Source organism: Megascapheus bottae, chromosome 26 (assembly GCF_031878675.1).
Source record: "Megascapheus bottae isolate mThoBot1 chromosome 26, mThoBot2.hap1, whole genome shotgun sequence".
Classification (NCBI taxonomy): Eukaryota; Metazoa; Chordata; class Mammalia; order Rodentia; family Geomyidae; genus Megascapheus; species Megascapheus bottae.
Window position 1 is genome coordinate 13,708,626 of NC_143534.1, and position 17,884 is coordinate 13,726,509.

Here is a 17,884-nt window from a genome sequence, read left to right on the forward strand (position 1 = left end):
AAAAAGCCAGAAGTTGTGTTGTGGTTCGAGTGGCAGAATGCCAGCCTTGAGCAAAAGAGGCACAGGGACGTGCCCAATCCTTAAGTTCAAGCCCCAAGAATGGAAATATATATATATATATATATACACACACACATATATGTACACATATATGTAATATATGCAAATATGCAAATATTTTCTTTGGAAACTTGCACAATTTGGCTTGGGGGCTTGCCAGCCACCACAGTGATGGGATTAAAATACAGACATGGACATGGTGGTTTAATTCTAGATGTGTGAGCATGTGTATTTCAGTAGGGCCACCTAAAATGAGCTGTTGTTTTTTTAGAGTGGTAATAGTTTAAGAAGTACAGAAATAGTTCCACTAATCACCACTTGAATTTCACTCCTGATAATTCTTTAAATCTAACAGTTGAGATGTTACCCTGTCAAGAATCATCAAATAATGAGCCAGCACTGTGCCACCCAGATGTGGACCTCTGCAGATCTGAGTCTACAGATGGACAAATGAGGTGTAAGTTCTCCACGGAGATCCTGCCTTGCTGGTGGCAAAGTTTATACAATTCAGAAATCAGTCCTAGATCATATCTGTATCTCTCTCTCTCTGTCTCTCTGTCTCTCTCTGTGTCTCTATGTCTCTCTGTCTTTGTCTGTCTTTCTCTCTCTCCAATAATGGTTCTCATTCAGAGAATGAGAATTGCTTTTGAACAGTCTTTGTTTATATCAAGGTAAAGTTACCCAAGAAATAAGATTGATTTTCTTTTATTTATTTATTTATTTATATTTTTTATTAAAGAATTTATTAACATTGATTTTTACATCATATTTCAAATGACATATTTAACGAACAAGTTATTCAAGAAGGGAATCTCTCTATACAATCGCTGACACTTAGATTTTAGAACATAATTGAAATTAGGCTGAGGGTTTGTATGTCATAGATACATATTAATTTGTGTATTAAAATATTATGTCTATAGAGTCACAAATTTTTATGTCTATGTAGTTGTGTTTATATTTCTAATACCATGTCCATAGCATTGGGTATGTGAATAATGAGTCCTCGCTCTTGTACTGTTTAGATCTAATAGCCCCATATTAAGGATTCCATGTGCCTTTTGTACTTTTGGTCTTGACTTTCTTTATCTGAAACTATTATCACTATGCTTTTGAGGGTTTCTAATGTACATATGTGAAAATGGAAGCAGGTGACTTGAGGGGAAGGATGGAGTCAGGAGAGATGGGGAGGATGACCAAAAGGGTGACACCAAATACAGTATGTTGTACTCACAAACTAATATGTTGGATTGGAACCTATCTGTACAACTACCTAAAGATAATAAAAAATGAAATATCTCATTTACAAAAGAAGAAAATAGATGAAAAAGGGTTTCTTGGTAACTAAGCTTGAGGGAGGTTTTTTATGGATTGCTAATAATTCATTAATTGTTTTCCTTACCAATTATTATGGAATTGGAGGAATGGAGAAAAGAGGAGGAAGTTGCCATTGTCTCTATGGCAGGAAGCCACTACTGTAGTCAGAAGAACAAAAAAATCTTCTTTTAGGGCCTTTTACACAGTCTCTGAAAGGAGGGATGACAGAGATCCCATTACTATTCAAACCTAGTCATATTTCAAACCAAATAGAATTTAACTTACAGCCTTCGATGTGGTTTTCATCTGAGGTAGCTTAGCAACCAAGACTCTGATGTCCTTTTGAGACCCATGAATTCCAATAAATAAATCTATTTTCCTATATCACATATAAGAAGCTTTAAAAAACATTAAATTGCTGACATTAATTTTTATGCAATGTTTTAGTGAGATGTTTTGTTGAGCATGAGAAAATATTGCAATAAGATAAATGTCACCATTTAATGAAAAGAACTTTGTACAACATGTTCTTCTTGATAAGATAGTGAAGATTTTATTAAAAGAGATGAAGAGGGACTGAGAGGGAGAAATAGGAAAACAAGAAAAATATTCCCTGCTGGCCTCATTGTAAACATCTATTCAGCAAGTTCCCCAACCACCTTTAAGCCAGATAAGGTACTCACCGATGAGCTCTTATGGGTTGTTAGATGGCTCTTCTGTTCATTGCAGCATTATTCACCATAGCAAAAATATGGAACCAAACCAGATGTCCCTCAGTTGATGAGTGGATCAACAAGTTGTGGTATTTGTACACAATGGAATTCTATGCTGCTGTCAGAAAAAATGACATCTCCCATTTGTTAGGAAATGGAAAGACTTAGAAAAAATCATATTAAGTGAAGTAAGCCAGACTCAAAGACCTTAGGCTCAATGGTTTCCCTCATTTGTCATAACCAGCAGAAACCTTGGGCTCTACTAGCAGAGATCTGCAATAGAGAAAAACCTTGATACATAAGGCCATATAGTATAAAGCTAATTGAAAAGACCTCCAGGATATTGAAACAAAAGCCATATAATGAATGATTGTTGTCCTTAATGTACTATGTTATCTCTCATCTCTTTTGCTGTCCCTTGGTTATCTCATATTGTTACAGTATCTCAATTTGTTATCTGATATATTGGATTTATTTGTATTTGGTTATTTGAATTTGGATAGGGAAATGGGGGAAACCAAGACGGGGGGGGGGGGTGGAGAGGAGGGTAATGGGGACTAAGACATGTGAAAGGGTATCAATATATGTGAATTAATGCACCTTCTATCTGGCAAATATCATGTAACCCTTTTATTAATTACAATAAAAAATATAAAAAAAGAGTTATCCCAAAAAAAGAAGCTTAAAGCAAGGACAATTTATTTTATCTAATATATGTCATATTCCTGTTTCATGCCTTCAAATTTTTTGGAGATATTTTGGTTCATTTCTTTTGTGGGAACTTCATCTTTCTAACATTTTTAATTTGAATAACTGAAAAATATATTTCTTTTCAGTTGTATATGTGGAAGCTTAGTTTCTTTTGTCCTGTCTCTTCCTTCCCCTGTAGTAAGTAGTTCTTTGTACTGTTTGTCTTTTAATAGCTTTTCACAAGGTTACTACTTGAAGTAATATAGGTTATTTTTATATTTAAATTGGACATATTGTTTTCATTTTATTCCTTTATTGAAGTTCTGTTGATTAGGATCAACTTGATACAGCAGGCATGACTGAAAAATTTGATAATAGTATAGGGAGCACATACGTATATATACATATGTACACACATATATATACACACATATGCACATGTAAATGTGTGCTCATATATTTAAATGCCAAATGAATATTTGTATCTATGTAAATTTCTTTTATTCTAGGGAGATAATTTATATAGAATTATCAGAATGATATAAGTTGCATTATATTTTATACTAAAAGTTGTGCATATCTATGTTAATACATATATGAATGAATGACTATATATTGTCTTACAACAAAATGATGAGACCAAGGACAATGTGTGAACCAGTCAACAGCAATATATACAAGATAATTTGTTGGAAATGAACATTACAAATTGGGGAGGGAATTGGAGAGGAGGAAAAGGGAGGAAAAAAATGAGGGAGGATATAACAATGTTAAACAAGATTGAACAATGTTCAACTCATTACCTTCCATATAGCCCCTCTATACATCACCTTGACAATAAAGTAAAATTTAAATAATTAAAATAAAATCGTGGGGCTTCCTTTAAAATTAAAAAGTTAAGTGTATGAACATTTTATACCCTATAATTTTTGTTTTACAATTTTAAACTTCCAATACAAAAATATTGCATAAAGAAAATTTTCATGTTTATGAAACGTAAGCAAAATATGTTTAATATCTTTTCCTTTTGCTTGTGCATGAAGTTTGAAGAGCTCCAGAAACTTACCAAGTGCTGGAGACTTGCAAAGATTAACTTGTGAAGAGTGCCAATGTACTTTCCCCCAAAGACACCCTTCCATAGCAGCTCTTCCATCTCCAAGTTACCATTCCTTCCAGATACTGATTTAATAAGTGTATCAAGTACTGAGCTTATGGCTCAATGGCCACAAAAGCTGGTGAGGTTTGCTTGTGTTTCGTTGCTGTCTTAACCTCTGTGGACTGCATCCGCTGTAACTGTTCAGAGAGACCCATGCCTTCCTCCAGATCCAAAAGTGTTATTTTCACAATGTCCCAGGTGGTTTATTTGCACCTTAAACTTTGAGAGACATTGTACAAAAGATGATTCAAAGATATAGTCAGCTGAATAAGGAAAGAGATGGTATATAAGGAAAAAATTCACATATACACAGACACAGACACAGACACAGACACACACACACACACACACACACACACACACACACACACAGCCCTATGAGGGAGGCAAACTTGTCTTCTTAGGATGGAAGTAAAAACACTCATTCCTCCACTACACCCTGCCATAATATTATCAAACTATTACTTTGCCAGTCTTGGGACTGAACTCAGGGCCTGAGCACTGTCCTTGGACTTTCCTCAAGGCTAGCACTCTTGAGCCACATCACACTTCTGACTTTTCTATGTGTGTGGTACCCAGGAATTGAACCCACGTCTTCATGCATGCTATGCAAGCACTCTACCACTAAACTCCCGGCCCCCAAACAATAAGTTTTTAACATGCATTTGCACAGTCTTGTATAAAATAGTGGCAGTAATCTGCAGTTTCATCTGCACTGTAGTATTATTTACAAGAGCCAAGAATCTGTAAACATCTTAAATTTTGTTCAATGGAGGAATGGATTAAAGATCTGAGACAAGCTGTGTTCCTGTGGTCCACACCTATAATCCTAGCTACTCAAGATCCTGAGATCGGAGAATGGAACTGCACAGTCAAATCCTTAAGAGAGTCTTATAATCGTTTACAAGCAAAACACAGAAAGGGTAGGTGTGGTTCAAGTGGCAGAGTGCTAACTGTGGTAAAAAAAAACCCTGTGAGAGCACAAGGTCTTGAGTTCAAGTCCTATTTTCCGCATAGAAAAGACCTTATAAATAAATATATATGAAAATATATAAATATATATATATATATGTATGTGAATTTTTCTAATGATAAGCACCGTGAGCAACAACAGGATAAGCTCTGAGGACATAATACACAGAAAGACAAATCCTGTCTGAATGTACATATGTATCATAGCCACTAACAGATCTTTATGGCGATGAATTTTAATAATTAAAAAATTCATTTTTCTAAGGACAAAGGTTGTTGAGTATAATTGGATAGGGAATGGGGGAAAACAAGATGAGGGGTAGGGGTGGGGGGGGAGGGAAATGGGGACCAAGACATGTGAAAGGGTATCAATGTATGGGAATTAATGCACCATCTATCTGGCAAGTATCATGTAACCCTTCTATTAATTACAATAAAAATATATGAAAAAAAGAAAAATAATGGTGGATATTTTGACTCAAACTAGATGATGAAAGAGATAATTTAACTTTCATCCTCAAGCCAAATATCAACATTTACAAGCTCAAGGTCAATGTATTTCGCATACTTCACATACTTGTTTCCATCTTGTCACTTGTGAAGCTTGTCAGTGGGCTTGGCAATGCTCTGAAAGTGTGACACTCTCACTTTCTACACTTTCTACTCCTCACCTCTGCTTGTTTGGGAATGAGGATGTTTACTTCTATTGTCTCTGCTGTCATGAAGAAGATGGTTGCTTGTGTGGATTTTTTCCTTTCTGTGCAGCAATGTATAATTTACTGTTGCCAACAGAACAAAAGGAAGAGGAAGAGAAAGAGGTTGTAATCATGTTAGGATACCAGGAACAAACCAGAAAATCCAAGCCTCGCCAGATATAGGGTTATCCAGACCCTGGATGGTTTTTGTTTGGGGAAATGCACCTCTATACATTGGGGATACCATTGGGAGAAAGCAAAGGCTTCCTTAGCCAAGCTCACAACTCAGAATTTGGACTTAGTAACCAAACTGTGGAGATATCAGGTGTATATTTTGAGTCTTGAATAATTCTAAATAATACTTGCCAATTTAAAAGAGCTGTATGGTAGCCTAAAAGGTAGCAAAATTCATAGATTAAGAAACTAACTCAAAAAATTTTATTTGCATGCCCATGAGACAGTCACAATGATTCATAAATACTATGATTGTCAAGTAGCTGAAGAGACTCTTCTTGGAAGATTAACTTTTCATCATTAGCTCTGACATTTATCAAAGATTGTATAGCCAGAGTTGGGAAAAATGAAAAAAAAAAATACCAGAAGCAGTAGATTTCTAGTTGGGAAGATATTGAACTTCTCTGTACTGTGAAGCACATTTTTTATTATATACTGTAGCCAATGAAATTGTTTGTATTTCACCAGGAAATCCATTTAGAGGAGACATTGCATTTGCTTAGAAACAAAAATAACTCTTTTATCATATATCCATTATATTGCTTTAAAAAAAACTGTCTTTGTGAATTAAATGTTAAATTTACATGGAGAGTAAATTTAAGTAGCATTACCATTTGCATATTGCACTTCAGTGTCTCAAGAGTTGATAATTCAGTGAAGACATAACTGGTCATGAAACTAAGGGTTTGTGTTTCAGAGATTTGGATATCCTGGATTATTAAGATGTAATGAGCAAATTCTACTTTCTGGCCACATGGGGCCTATTATTTCAAATTGAAAACAATTGTTGCAACTAAGCTCCTGGTAATGGGATGTTTAATTATTCTTGGGTTAGGGAAACTATACATTATAAGATTTGGTATCAGAGTCCTAACTAAAAAAGTTAGCTGTCCTATTTGCTGAAATCTTCTACAGGAAAGTTAGTTGATTAGTTATTCTGAGTTATGCTTTTGTCTTTTGGGGATAATTGTACTTACCAAACAGAGTACTGGTGAGAATTAAGGAAAACACACACACACACACACACACACACACACACACTCTTGACCAATACTTGGAACTTAGTGGTGTAGATGTATATTGATAATAAAAATGGGAGTATATAAAAAAATCTGGTGTCTTCTGATAAATTAGGAAGTTATTTTTCTTTTCCCCAATGTTACAAAAATGCTTCTTCATAAAAGGAATTGTTTCAGAAATAAGTTTTAAAATTAATGATATTAACATTATTCTAGTACCTCAGATTGGTTGAGGTTATGATCTTACTTTAGGAAAACAAAGCTTAATAATGAAAACTAATTTCTCCAAAGCACTAATCAAGTTTTTGGAACTTCTATTTTTATTCTCCATTGCTTCAAGTATGCTGATTTTTTCTCAGTAATTTGATATCAAACTTGGAACGATGTTTATAAAGCTTATTGAAACCTTGATTTCTCCTAGAACTAGTTCTTTCATGATATATGTGGAAATGTAACTATTTTCCAACTTTTTAGTAGGTACTCCTACTAAGTCCTAGAAGGAGAAACACAACATTCAGAATATCTCATTTACTTGCAATTGAACAATGATGAGACATTTAATTTGGAAACACTGTTAAAGATGGATTAATGAACATTAAGATGCCGATCCTAATTTCTTCAGGATTCCAGGATTAATTTCAATTCCCCTTATTAAGTGGATTTTCAAACTACCATTGCACAAGTCTTGTTCTTGGTGGGCGGAATAGTAACTGTCTGTAAAGCTGTGGAGCTTCCCCTAGGCATTATTAGGTAGAATGGAGATGAGACATGAGGATGAAATTTGCCAGAGTTGTCTGTAGGCATATGTAGAAGAGTCATGCTGCACTCAGAACACAGGAAGTACATCATGTTGAAAAAAGGGAAGCTGTTCTGTTCATCAGAAACACTCACTACAAAGCAGAATGGATGTCCTAACCTCCGGGTTGACTGTCAAGTCAATATTCCACAGCCCACTCTCAAGTTCATTTCTCCTTTTTTTGTTTTCTTGGCTACGGCTAACAGCAAATTACCTCAACTGTGACTTTGAGGCTGGGTTCTGTGGCTGGGAGCCATTTCTCAAAGAAGATTCACGCTGGGAACTGGTGACAGGACTGAGCATGGGAGAGCGCCATTTCCCCAACGCTGATCACACAACAAACACAGATCACGGTGGGATTTTCTTTTAAATGGTTTTCTTTCCTGTTGCGGAGTAATTATAGTTTCTGTTTCCACTTCTGACTCTTCTCTATAAATGCAACTCCGGTTCATCTTTCCTTAAGCCCTCCTTGACCAACTTAATAATTGAGGTTCAATTGAATTTCCTTAAAGGAACATTATTTTAATAAACTTTTCTGTTTTATTTTAAAGAGGTTGAGTTGGAGGTACACACAGAGAAAACTTCCTTTTTTATAAATTGTATAGTAGACTCGACTCTTTTTTTGAGAAATCCATTTTTTTTGTGAAACAGCAAGAAAAATAGTTTAATCTGCTTTCTGGGAATGGAAAACAGAGACTTAGCACTATCTATAAAATAAATCTGGACATACTTTCAACTTCCTTCTAACAAACAAGTGTACTTCTCCCTCATATATATTTTGGATGACTGGTACAAGTTTTACATATCCACTTCAAATTGAGAAACTATAACTACAGAGGCATTCCAAAAATGCCCCATGCAATTTCACGAAACAGAGACTCGATTTTACCTGTTTTGTTTGCATTTACATGACATCGGATGTAATTGTTCATATATTTAACTTTCAAATTAAAGCTATAATTACACAACTGTACTTTATACTTTCGATTAAACTTACTATAATTTTGTTTGAAAGGCTTGCCAAAATAAATATTAGCCATATTTTTAGTTATAATCATTGGAAATTAGGATTAGGGGACCAAGACCAGGGGAGGGCACAGAGAGAAACTTTCCATCTGTTGGCTGTAATTATGAACCCAAATCATTGTTTAATAACAGAGGAAGTTCTTATGCTTCTTGGGTAAATGCCCATTATTTTCTCTGTCAAACTTCATAGCAGATAGCCCTAAACTTGAAGCTGAAAATAGAAAAGAGGAGATTCATAATTGGATCTAGGTGTTTGAAGTGCATTTTCTAAGCTCTAAGCTCGTTTGATGTTTTGTTCCTTTTTCCTTTTTACTGTAATTACTGGGTACATTAGGATAGACTTGAAATTGGGGTCTGCAGATAGAAGCAATGCCCCTGCTTTGAGGTGGTCTGAACAAGTAAGTGAGAAATTGAAGCAGGATCTAATTGAAGGTACAGGAAAAGCAACCAGGAAGGAAACTGTAAAGAATAAATAGGAGATGGCAGAACCAACCAATATACTCAAGATATGAATTTAGTAAATTTTGGTAGATTGCCACTCTAAAACTTCAATATTTTAGTTTCCAGTAGCAAAACAGAAGTACCTTTCTCATTTTCCTATGAGTAAGAAATGTAATTTTCTCAGACTTTTCCAGTTTAAAGGTAATACGTGACTTTTCATATACAAACTTTGTATTTCATTGAAAAAATATAACTGTTTTTTAATTTCTCTGTTTATTCAGTCTTTAATTTCATTAAATGATGTAACATTGTAAATGTAAAGACTTTGAAAATATTTTGTAATATCTCCATATTATATTTTAAAATCTACTTTTAAATTGTGGCTGTTATATAGCAAATTTAGTAATTGTAAAGATGTTGATCTTGAATCCAATAGCCTTGGATAATTGAATTTGCTTCAGTTAAGAGTCTATACTGGACTGGGAATGTAGCTTAGTGGTAGAGTGCTTGCCCAGCCTGCATAATGCCCTGGGTTCAATTCCTCAGTATCATATAAATTGAATAAAGCTAGATATGGCACTGTGGCTCGAGTGTCAGAGATCTAGCCTTGAGCAAAAAGAAGCACAGGGACAATGCACAGGCCCTGAATTCAAATCCCGGGACTGGCAAAAAAAAGAGTCTATACTTTCAAAAACTTTATGCATATGTTCATAGTTTTTTTTGTGTGTGAATTTGTTTTTCTGTTTTCTTTCAAGCTCTGCATATGGCTTTGAAACATTGTTGGATAGAACTTGCAACCATTTTTAGACTTATTCTGTTCCTGTCCCAGGGGACAAGCTTTCAGTAACTTACCATTGAGTATGATGTTTACTGAAACTTATTGTCTTATCACATAAGAAGGTTCTCTTCTCCTTACAGTGTGCTTTATTTTTTTAAATTTTACCTTCAGATTTGTCAAATGCTTTTTTTATCCTCTATTTTGATATACATACAATTAGTAGCTGAATAGTTTTTGGTTGTTAGTTACAAAAGTTGATTTCTCTATTAGACTACAATATAATACTATGGAACCAAACTTCATTGGGTTGCTTTTCTATATTTTATTTACTATTAATTTCCTTTTTCCATATGCTGATATTGGCTTATACTTTTAATGCCCATCTTCATTAGAAACAATGATCTTTAGCATGCTTAAAACAAATTGCATTAAAATGAGTACTTCCTTGTCAAGTAGCGAAATCCATGTAGATGTGGGCACTTTTTATCCTTGGCTTTTCAGTTGCAAGTGAGCAGAATCTGTGAAAAATACTTTGTGATACTGAAATCCTTTCCTTCCTGTGTAGTTAATACTAACCTGCATCCCAGAAAATTATCACCTGAATGTGGCATTTTATAACCAAAGTAGTTTGTGTTCCAAGTTGCCCATCATTTTCTGATTATCAAGGGCAGGATCAGACCTTGACTTTGTCTAGCACAGCCTTCCTTGTAAGCTTTCAATAGTCAAGGAAGCTAAATACGTGATCTTCAGAGTTGCTGAGAGATGTTATCCCCTGTATGTTTGCCATGAGCATATAGCTCTAGTTAAAATCTAAAAACCGTTATTTTGTTAACGTTCAGATTAGATCTTTAATTAAGCTTTCATTCCTTCTTGAACAGACAACAATGTCAAACATGTAAACCCCAGGAGGTAGCAAACTCATTGTACAGGCTTCTCTCATTCAGTACTTTGTGAAAAAAACTTAAAAATAAAACTCTCATGGGAGTTTCTGAAGGAAGTGTTGGATATTTAATTGTATGCTTAGAAACTTTACTAAATCTAACTTCAAACTCTATGAAATGTTAAGGCAATAAGAATGTGGACCAAGAGCTTGTTTTTAATCATTTGCATTTTATTGTAGATATTTAATTTTGTACATGTAAAATGATTTTAATTATCTTCAGAGGTTAGTGATAAAGTGTACCTTTCTTTTTTCTGATAATGATAATTCAGCTTTTGCCATAATATAGCAATGAAGTGACAAATGCCTCCGGGAGCTGGTAGCTATGTGACTTTATGTTTGTTTTTGTAGGGTCATTTATTTCTTTTTGGTCCTATCAACCCCCTGCGATTGCTAGGCTTGGAAGTCTTACCCTTATCAAACTGCTCACAGCCTCTACTCCATGTCAGGTAACGAACTCTTCAGAATTTCCAAGGCCAAATTGTTTATTACCAATTCAGTTTGTGTTTTTCTACCAGCAAATGCCTGCCACTCTTTAACTGTCAGTTTTATGAGCAATTAAGAGATTTACACAAACCATTTTAGGAAACAAGCCATATCCTTCCAAAAGACCATTTGCAGCACAAAATCTATTCTTTTCCGTTGGGGATGTTAAAGAAGATTTTGGTTATTTTATATTTTTTCATATGGCCTTTCCCATCTGAACTTTTGGATAAATCATTGCCTAAATTACTTGATATTTTGACGACAATGTAAAATAAAAATCAAATAAAATCAATCAAATGAGTATTTTCTAAGGAAAAAGATGAAATAAGAAAAAACAAAAAGAAATATCCACAGACCAAGTAAATACATTTATTATTTCCTGATGCCAGGAAAGCAAAAAAAGGTGACAGTAAAAACATTCATTCCATTTCAGCAGCAGCATGGAAAAGAAAACTATTTTGCAGTTGGCCTACGTTCAGATCTCAGTTTTTCACTTTGAGTAGTACACAAACAAGTTGTACACTTCCTCAGACTCAATTTCTATCCTGGGATCTTAGAAGGGAACCTTCTTTTGTTGTGATACTAGGGATTGAACTCATAGCCTCAAAATTGCAAAGAAAGTACTCTAGTACTTGGAACACACCCCCAACCCTTTTGCTTTTAGTTAGCTGTCTTTCTCTTTCTCTGTTTCCCTGTCTTCCTTTCCTTTCCTTTCCTTTCCTTTCCTTTCCTTTCCTTTCCTTTCCTTTCCTTTCCTTTCCTCCTCAGATAAGAGAGATTAGAGTATCTTTTCCAGCATTGACCTGAGACCAAGATCCTCCTACCTCTGTTTCCCAAGTATCTGGGACCACAGGCACTTACCACCATGTCTGGGCTAATATACCTTCTTCACATGGATGTGAGGTTTAAAATGGGATGAAACAAAGCTTTTGGCAAAGTATTTGGCACATACTAAGTATTTCCTAAACATAATCACTTAACTTTCCTAAAATTAATACTGTACCGGATGTTTCTGTTCAGCTAGACTTCTCAATTCTTTTGAGAGATCTAACATGAATCTACGTGTTAGGATTTCACTTAATGACTTTGCCTTAATAAAGAGGTTAATACTATTGCACAGGGAATTCATTGCCTATAAAGAGTTACAGCAGTTTATTCTAGCATTCTTGATGATAAATTATGTATCATTCAGAGTTATAAACTTAATTATCCTATCAGCTTGGCACAAGTCTAAGGGGGAGTGCCTGGAGCTCTTAATAGGTTGTCTTCTTTTTATGTTTTTCTTTGTTTATTCATTCATCATTTTTTTGTAGGAATAAGGATGAAAAGAGCAGTCTGTCTCTATGTCTGCCTCATCTAAATGCCTTCCAAACATTTCTACCTTTTCTATATTTTAATTAAATCCTGTGTGATATAGAGAAAGATAAAATAGTTTTTCAAGGAGCCCTAGAAGTGCTTTAAAAATGTATTTTTGAGCTCACTGAGCTTTAAGTGAAGGTCATAAACTGAGACAGATGCTTAAAAGACATTGAATGAAAGGAAATTAAATATGTTGGTGCTGCCTCCTCCTTGTGTGTTTGGAAAGCTCATTACATTCTTCTATGCCTCAGTGAGTTCTCAAAGCACAGGTGTCTGTTTCCCTTTTGGAAGATGGTCTCCATTTCGCATCTTTGTAAACTTGCTTGTATGTTGTGACCATTGAGAGTGAGTTTCAATTGGTCACCAATTCCAATTGATATCACTTTTTCCTTAAATTTTTAATCAATGTGTAGTCTTGCTGCTATGGGTGGCTCCCAAGGAATGAATTGCATGGACAATATAGATACTTTATTTTTTAAAATTTTTAGATAATATATTTAATCAAGAGAGCAGGGAAAATGATTTTTTCTAACAAAACCAGTTATAAGGGCGGGGAGTTTGGCCTAGTGGTTAAAGTGCTTGCCTAGCATGCATGAAGACCCGGGTTCGATTCCTCGGTACCACATACATAGATAAAAACCGGAAGTGGTGCTGAGGCTCAAGTGGTAGAGCTCTAGCCTTGAGAAAGTCTAAGGACAGTGCTCAGGCCCTGAGCTCAAGCCCAGGACTGGCAAAAAAAAAAAAAAAGAAAAAGAAAATCTCTTTGGGCCGGGAGTGTGGCCTAGTGGTTAAAGTGCTTGCCTAGCATGCACGAAGACCCGGGTTCGATTCCTTGGTACCACATATATAGCAAAAAGCCGGAAGTGGTGCTGAGGTTCAAGTGGTAGAGCTCTAGCCTTGAGAAAGTCTAAGGACAGGGCTCAGGCCCTGAGCTCAAGCCCACGACTGGCAAAAAAAAAAAAAAAAAACTAGTCATAAAAGATATATTATCGCATACCTTGTTAGTATTTTATTTAATTGCTATACACATCACGTAACTGAATTGAATCTTTATTTTAAAAATTTAGGATTTCTTTACAGTATGATGGGTTTCATGTGAAATTGCAGATATGTACACTATATATTAGGAAATGATGCGGCCTGGGAGTTTGGCCTAGTGGTAGAGTGCTTGCCTAGCATGCATGAAGACCTGGGTTCGAATCTTTGGTACCACGTACATAAAAAAAAGCAGGAAGTGGTGCTGAGGTAGAGCTCTACCTTGAGAAAGTCCAAGGACAGTGCTCAGGCCCTGAGCTCAAGCCCAGGACTGGCAAAAAAAAAATGCATTTCCTCTGTTCCCTTAAGCCTTCTCCTTCTTTCTCCTTCCTTCTCTCATTTTTGGAAGAGTTTCTTTATGCTTCTATACATACATACCTTGATCCCTTTCACATCCTAGTAGCCTCTCCATTTTTCCTTTCTTTTTACGTAACAACCCACCAACAGTGTCACTTTTACACTCAGGTACCACTATTATTGTTATTTTTTTATTATTTTAGAACAAGATTCTATAAGTGAATGCAAACATGCAAATATTTGAGTTCTGAGCTTGGCTTATTTTTATTTATCATACTGATATTAGTAATAGTTCAGCTGCACAATCAGCCTAGATGTTCAACAAAAAATGAATAGATGAAGAAAATTCAGACAGTGCTAGGTCACTTAGCCCTAAAGAAGAATGAAATGATACTGTAACCAAGGAACAGGGCAGCGCTGGAAATCATCTTATCTAGTGTAGACACTTTAGAACTAAGGGATTCATCCCCGAAGTCTCCCTGTACTATCTAAATGGCTTTCCTTGTTTTGAAAAGTGAATGCTAGAAGGAGCCATTGTAGACCATTGGAGGGGGTATTTGCTTTATTTTTCCTTATTTGGATTTCAGTACTTTTTGAGTTGCAGGGATATTTGTGTATATGTGGGAATGCTTTCCAGTGTAGAAAGGGTAGACTGTGAAAGGAACTATTTATAGTGAGAGATGCACAGAGATATGCTCTCCCTCAAAGGATTTTTCTGAATATAATGTAACCTTTGATAAGTCTGTGAGTAATATGTGGTGTTTTCTTTCATGAAAGTTACCAAAAAAAGCAAACAAGCCAAATTCTTATCTTCTTGGGTAATTGGAGAGTTTGGAACATATTACTAATAGCCGTTTTCATGGAACAAATGTTCTTCATTATAAAATGATAAGGGAAAGAGATAATCTAAGTTGGTTGCTTTGATATGATTAAAGCCTTCATTTTATGAAATTATGTGATTTTTTTCTCTCTGCACAATCATATCAGGATAAGAAAGTAAAGAATATTTTTTGAAAGGACTTTAAAGGATAGCAGGATTTCTTTTCAGTCTCTTTGCCTAGCAGCTCAATTTAGGTGTCATTTTGTGCAAATTACTTTGTACTCTACATAGAGCCAACACATGGCATCAGTATGCACAATTGTTCCCATAACGCATCTTTGTTTAAGATGTGGACCTTATTTTAGACACTTCAAAAGTCATTTCCCCACTGGTGGGAATAGACTTCTTTCTTGAAACAAAAGATAGAAGGAACAAAATACGTGGACATCAGAATCTACCATTTTTTATTGAAGTTGAAATGTAGTTCCTGTTAACAATTAACTAGGAAATATGAAATATGAAGGGGATTAAGGTGGGTATTAATAATTTTGGATGCATCATATTTGAGTAACTACAAATAATAAAATATTTACCTTTTCAGATTTTTTTTTTAATCTGCTGTGGGGCTTGGACTCTGGGCCTGGGCATTGTCCCTGAGATCTTCAGCTCTAGGCTACCCCTTGAGCCACAGCACCACTTCCTGTTTTCTAGTGGTTAATTGGAGATAAGAGTCTCAGGGTCTTTACTGATTGGGCTGGCTTTGAACGACAATCCTCAGGTCTCAGACTCCTGAGTAGCTAAGATTGCAGGTGTGAGCCACCACGCCCGGCTTGGAACTTCAGTATTTATATAAAATTTATCGAGCATAATGATTTAGTTTGAAACAGATACTGCATCTTAAACACATTTATTAATTAAAACTGAAGCTAAAATTTGGCTTTTTACATTGAACTACTTTAAATGAATCAAGAAAATTGTTTCTTTTAACAATCATTAGGTAAGGATTCAGTAATTTGTATTAATTAAATAGAACTGCATAGCAGCTATTTTTCTATTTTTCCCATGATCAATAGGTACATATAGCTGCTGGGCACTTAGATTGTGATCAATATACCTGAGAAATTTAGCTTCATGTTGAATTTAAATAGCTACATTATTTTTATGCTTTTTCCATTACATTAAGTGTTCCTCTTTTTTCCCCTCATTTCCCCCAAAGACAGTCTAGGTTTCTAACAATGCCTGAAGCATGACACATTCTGGATTTGAATTTGGATTCAATCAGGTTCAGTCTCTTTCTCTCACATAAACTCTCTCTCTCTCTCTCTCTCTCTCTCTCTCTCTCTCTCTCTCTCTCTCTCTCTCTCTCTCTCTTTAGCTCCCCAACTCTAGCTTTTTTGCTTCCTTACAGACACAAAATACAGATAAATAATAGATTCAATATATACACATTGTAATATTGGATTCTGCAGAATTTACAAAATACCTCGTGATTTTGAGATTATTAAGATTTATGATCCTATCTGACTGATAGTGAGAGTATCCATATTATTCATGAATGCATCTCTGAAATCATAGCTGTGTTAATGTTTATTCAAAAACCTCATCTTTAATAATATTCAATTTGAAAATACGGTGGGAGATTTTTTTTTAGTGTATGAGAATAAATTTCAGTCTCTACAATGCACACACAGTCTTCTAAATGCACAAATCAAGTATGAAGTTCTAAGCTCTAATCATATTGAATGTGAATTGTCTTGGCATTTATGCTTAGTATACTATTATAATAACTTTATACTGGCAAGATATTGAGTGGCATCTTGACAGCTTGAAATTCCAACAGGGTATGCACATCTCTCATACAACTACATTTAAAGCATTGTTTTGCATATTTTCAAGCTGAGAACATGATGAAACTTACTGAAGGGATCTAAAATTTAATTGTAGTCAGGAAACATGAATTTTTTTATCTATGGTGTTTAGTTAGACATTTCTATTTAAATTCACATTTCTAGTTTCCCTGTCAAGATCTGAATTTAGGTAAGAATGTAGTAAAATATGAAATGAAATGGATGATAAAATGTACCTTTTTGGATCAAATGGTGTCTATTGTGTTCACATTATAAAACAAACCTAGATATCAAATTGGACCATTGATGATGGTTTTAAATTGAGAAACTTTTTAAAAGGACATCACAACACTTGTACTAAGAGGCTTCATTCTTGAATATTTAATTTTTCTCTAAAATTTTTTATATCCTTGGAGTTCTCTATATGATAGTAAAAAGTAAGAACAACTTTGGTGTGTCTGAGTTTTGTTTTGTTGATGCATGTTGTAGAGTGAATCAACCATTGGAGGAATTAACTTTTCCCTTGGATAACTTGGAATTTGATATGTGCTGGGGAAAAATTGGTAGAATAAATGAGTGTTGAATCCCATGTTGGACTATTGCTGACAGCACTGGACAAAGCCTTTCTCACTAGTTTCTTCATTACATGGTTAAGACATGAAATATTTACATTGTGCCATTCTTAAGGAGGAGTGGAAAGTAAAATGACCAAGATTCACTACACTCGCAAGAATATTTTCTTAACTTGGCTTAAATTATTGATGAGTACTATTCTGTGATTTCCTAAGTTATTTGACAATGTCACACCAGTGAAGATGTTAATCAATAATATTAATTATAAATGTTTTCACCTGAAAAAAACAAGTTTTCAGGAATGCTTTATCTTGGTTTTATATTTAGTGTAGCAAAGAAATATGCAATTACCAATATATTTAACTTTACCTGACTTTGAAATTTTGAATCATAACACATACATATTAGGTTTATGAGAAGCCAAAGAAAAGGATCTTAGGAAGCTTCACTGGAATTGGAGTGGTGTATTCATGACAAAGTGGACAAATACCTGCCCTCAATAGGGCTTACATAGACAGTTTTGGCATATGTTAACAGTAATGCTTTTCATAACCACCTCCAGCCACTCATGAGAAAGAAATATAAAGGCAAAGGAAATATTGGCATTTTCTGTGTTGAATGCTTGGAAGA

General features: G+C 34.9%; 1 protein-coding gene across 5 annotated transcripts in view; it reads left to right on the forward strand.

Moving 5' to 3' along the window:
• The window catches only part of Malrd1 (MAM and LDL receptor class A domain containing 1), a 361,316-nt gene that overhangs the window by 71,854 nt on the left and 271,578 nt on the right, over window positions 1-17,884 (forward strand). For 4 of the 5 annotated variants that reach the window (XM_090318992.1, XM_090318991.1, XM_090318993.1 and 1 more), the window contains 3 exons: window positions 416-517; window positions 7,859-8,005; window positions 11,189-11,286. In XM_090318992.1, the coding sequence (XP_090175118.1) occupies window positions 416-517; window positions 7,859-8,005; window positions 11,189-11,286 (347 nt within the window). Of the gene's footprint in view, window positions 1-415; window positions 518-7,858; window positions 8,006-11,188; window positions 11,287-17,884 lie in introns of those variants that run through there. The other variant, XM_090318995.1, reaches the window with a different exon arrangement.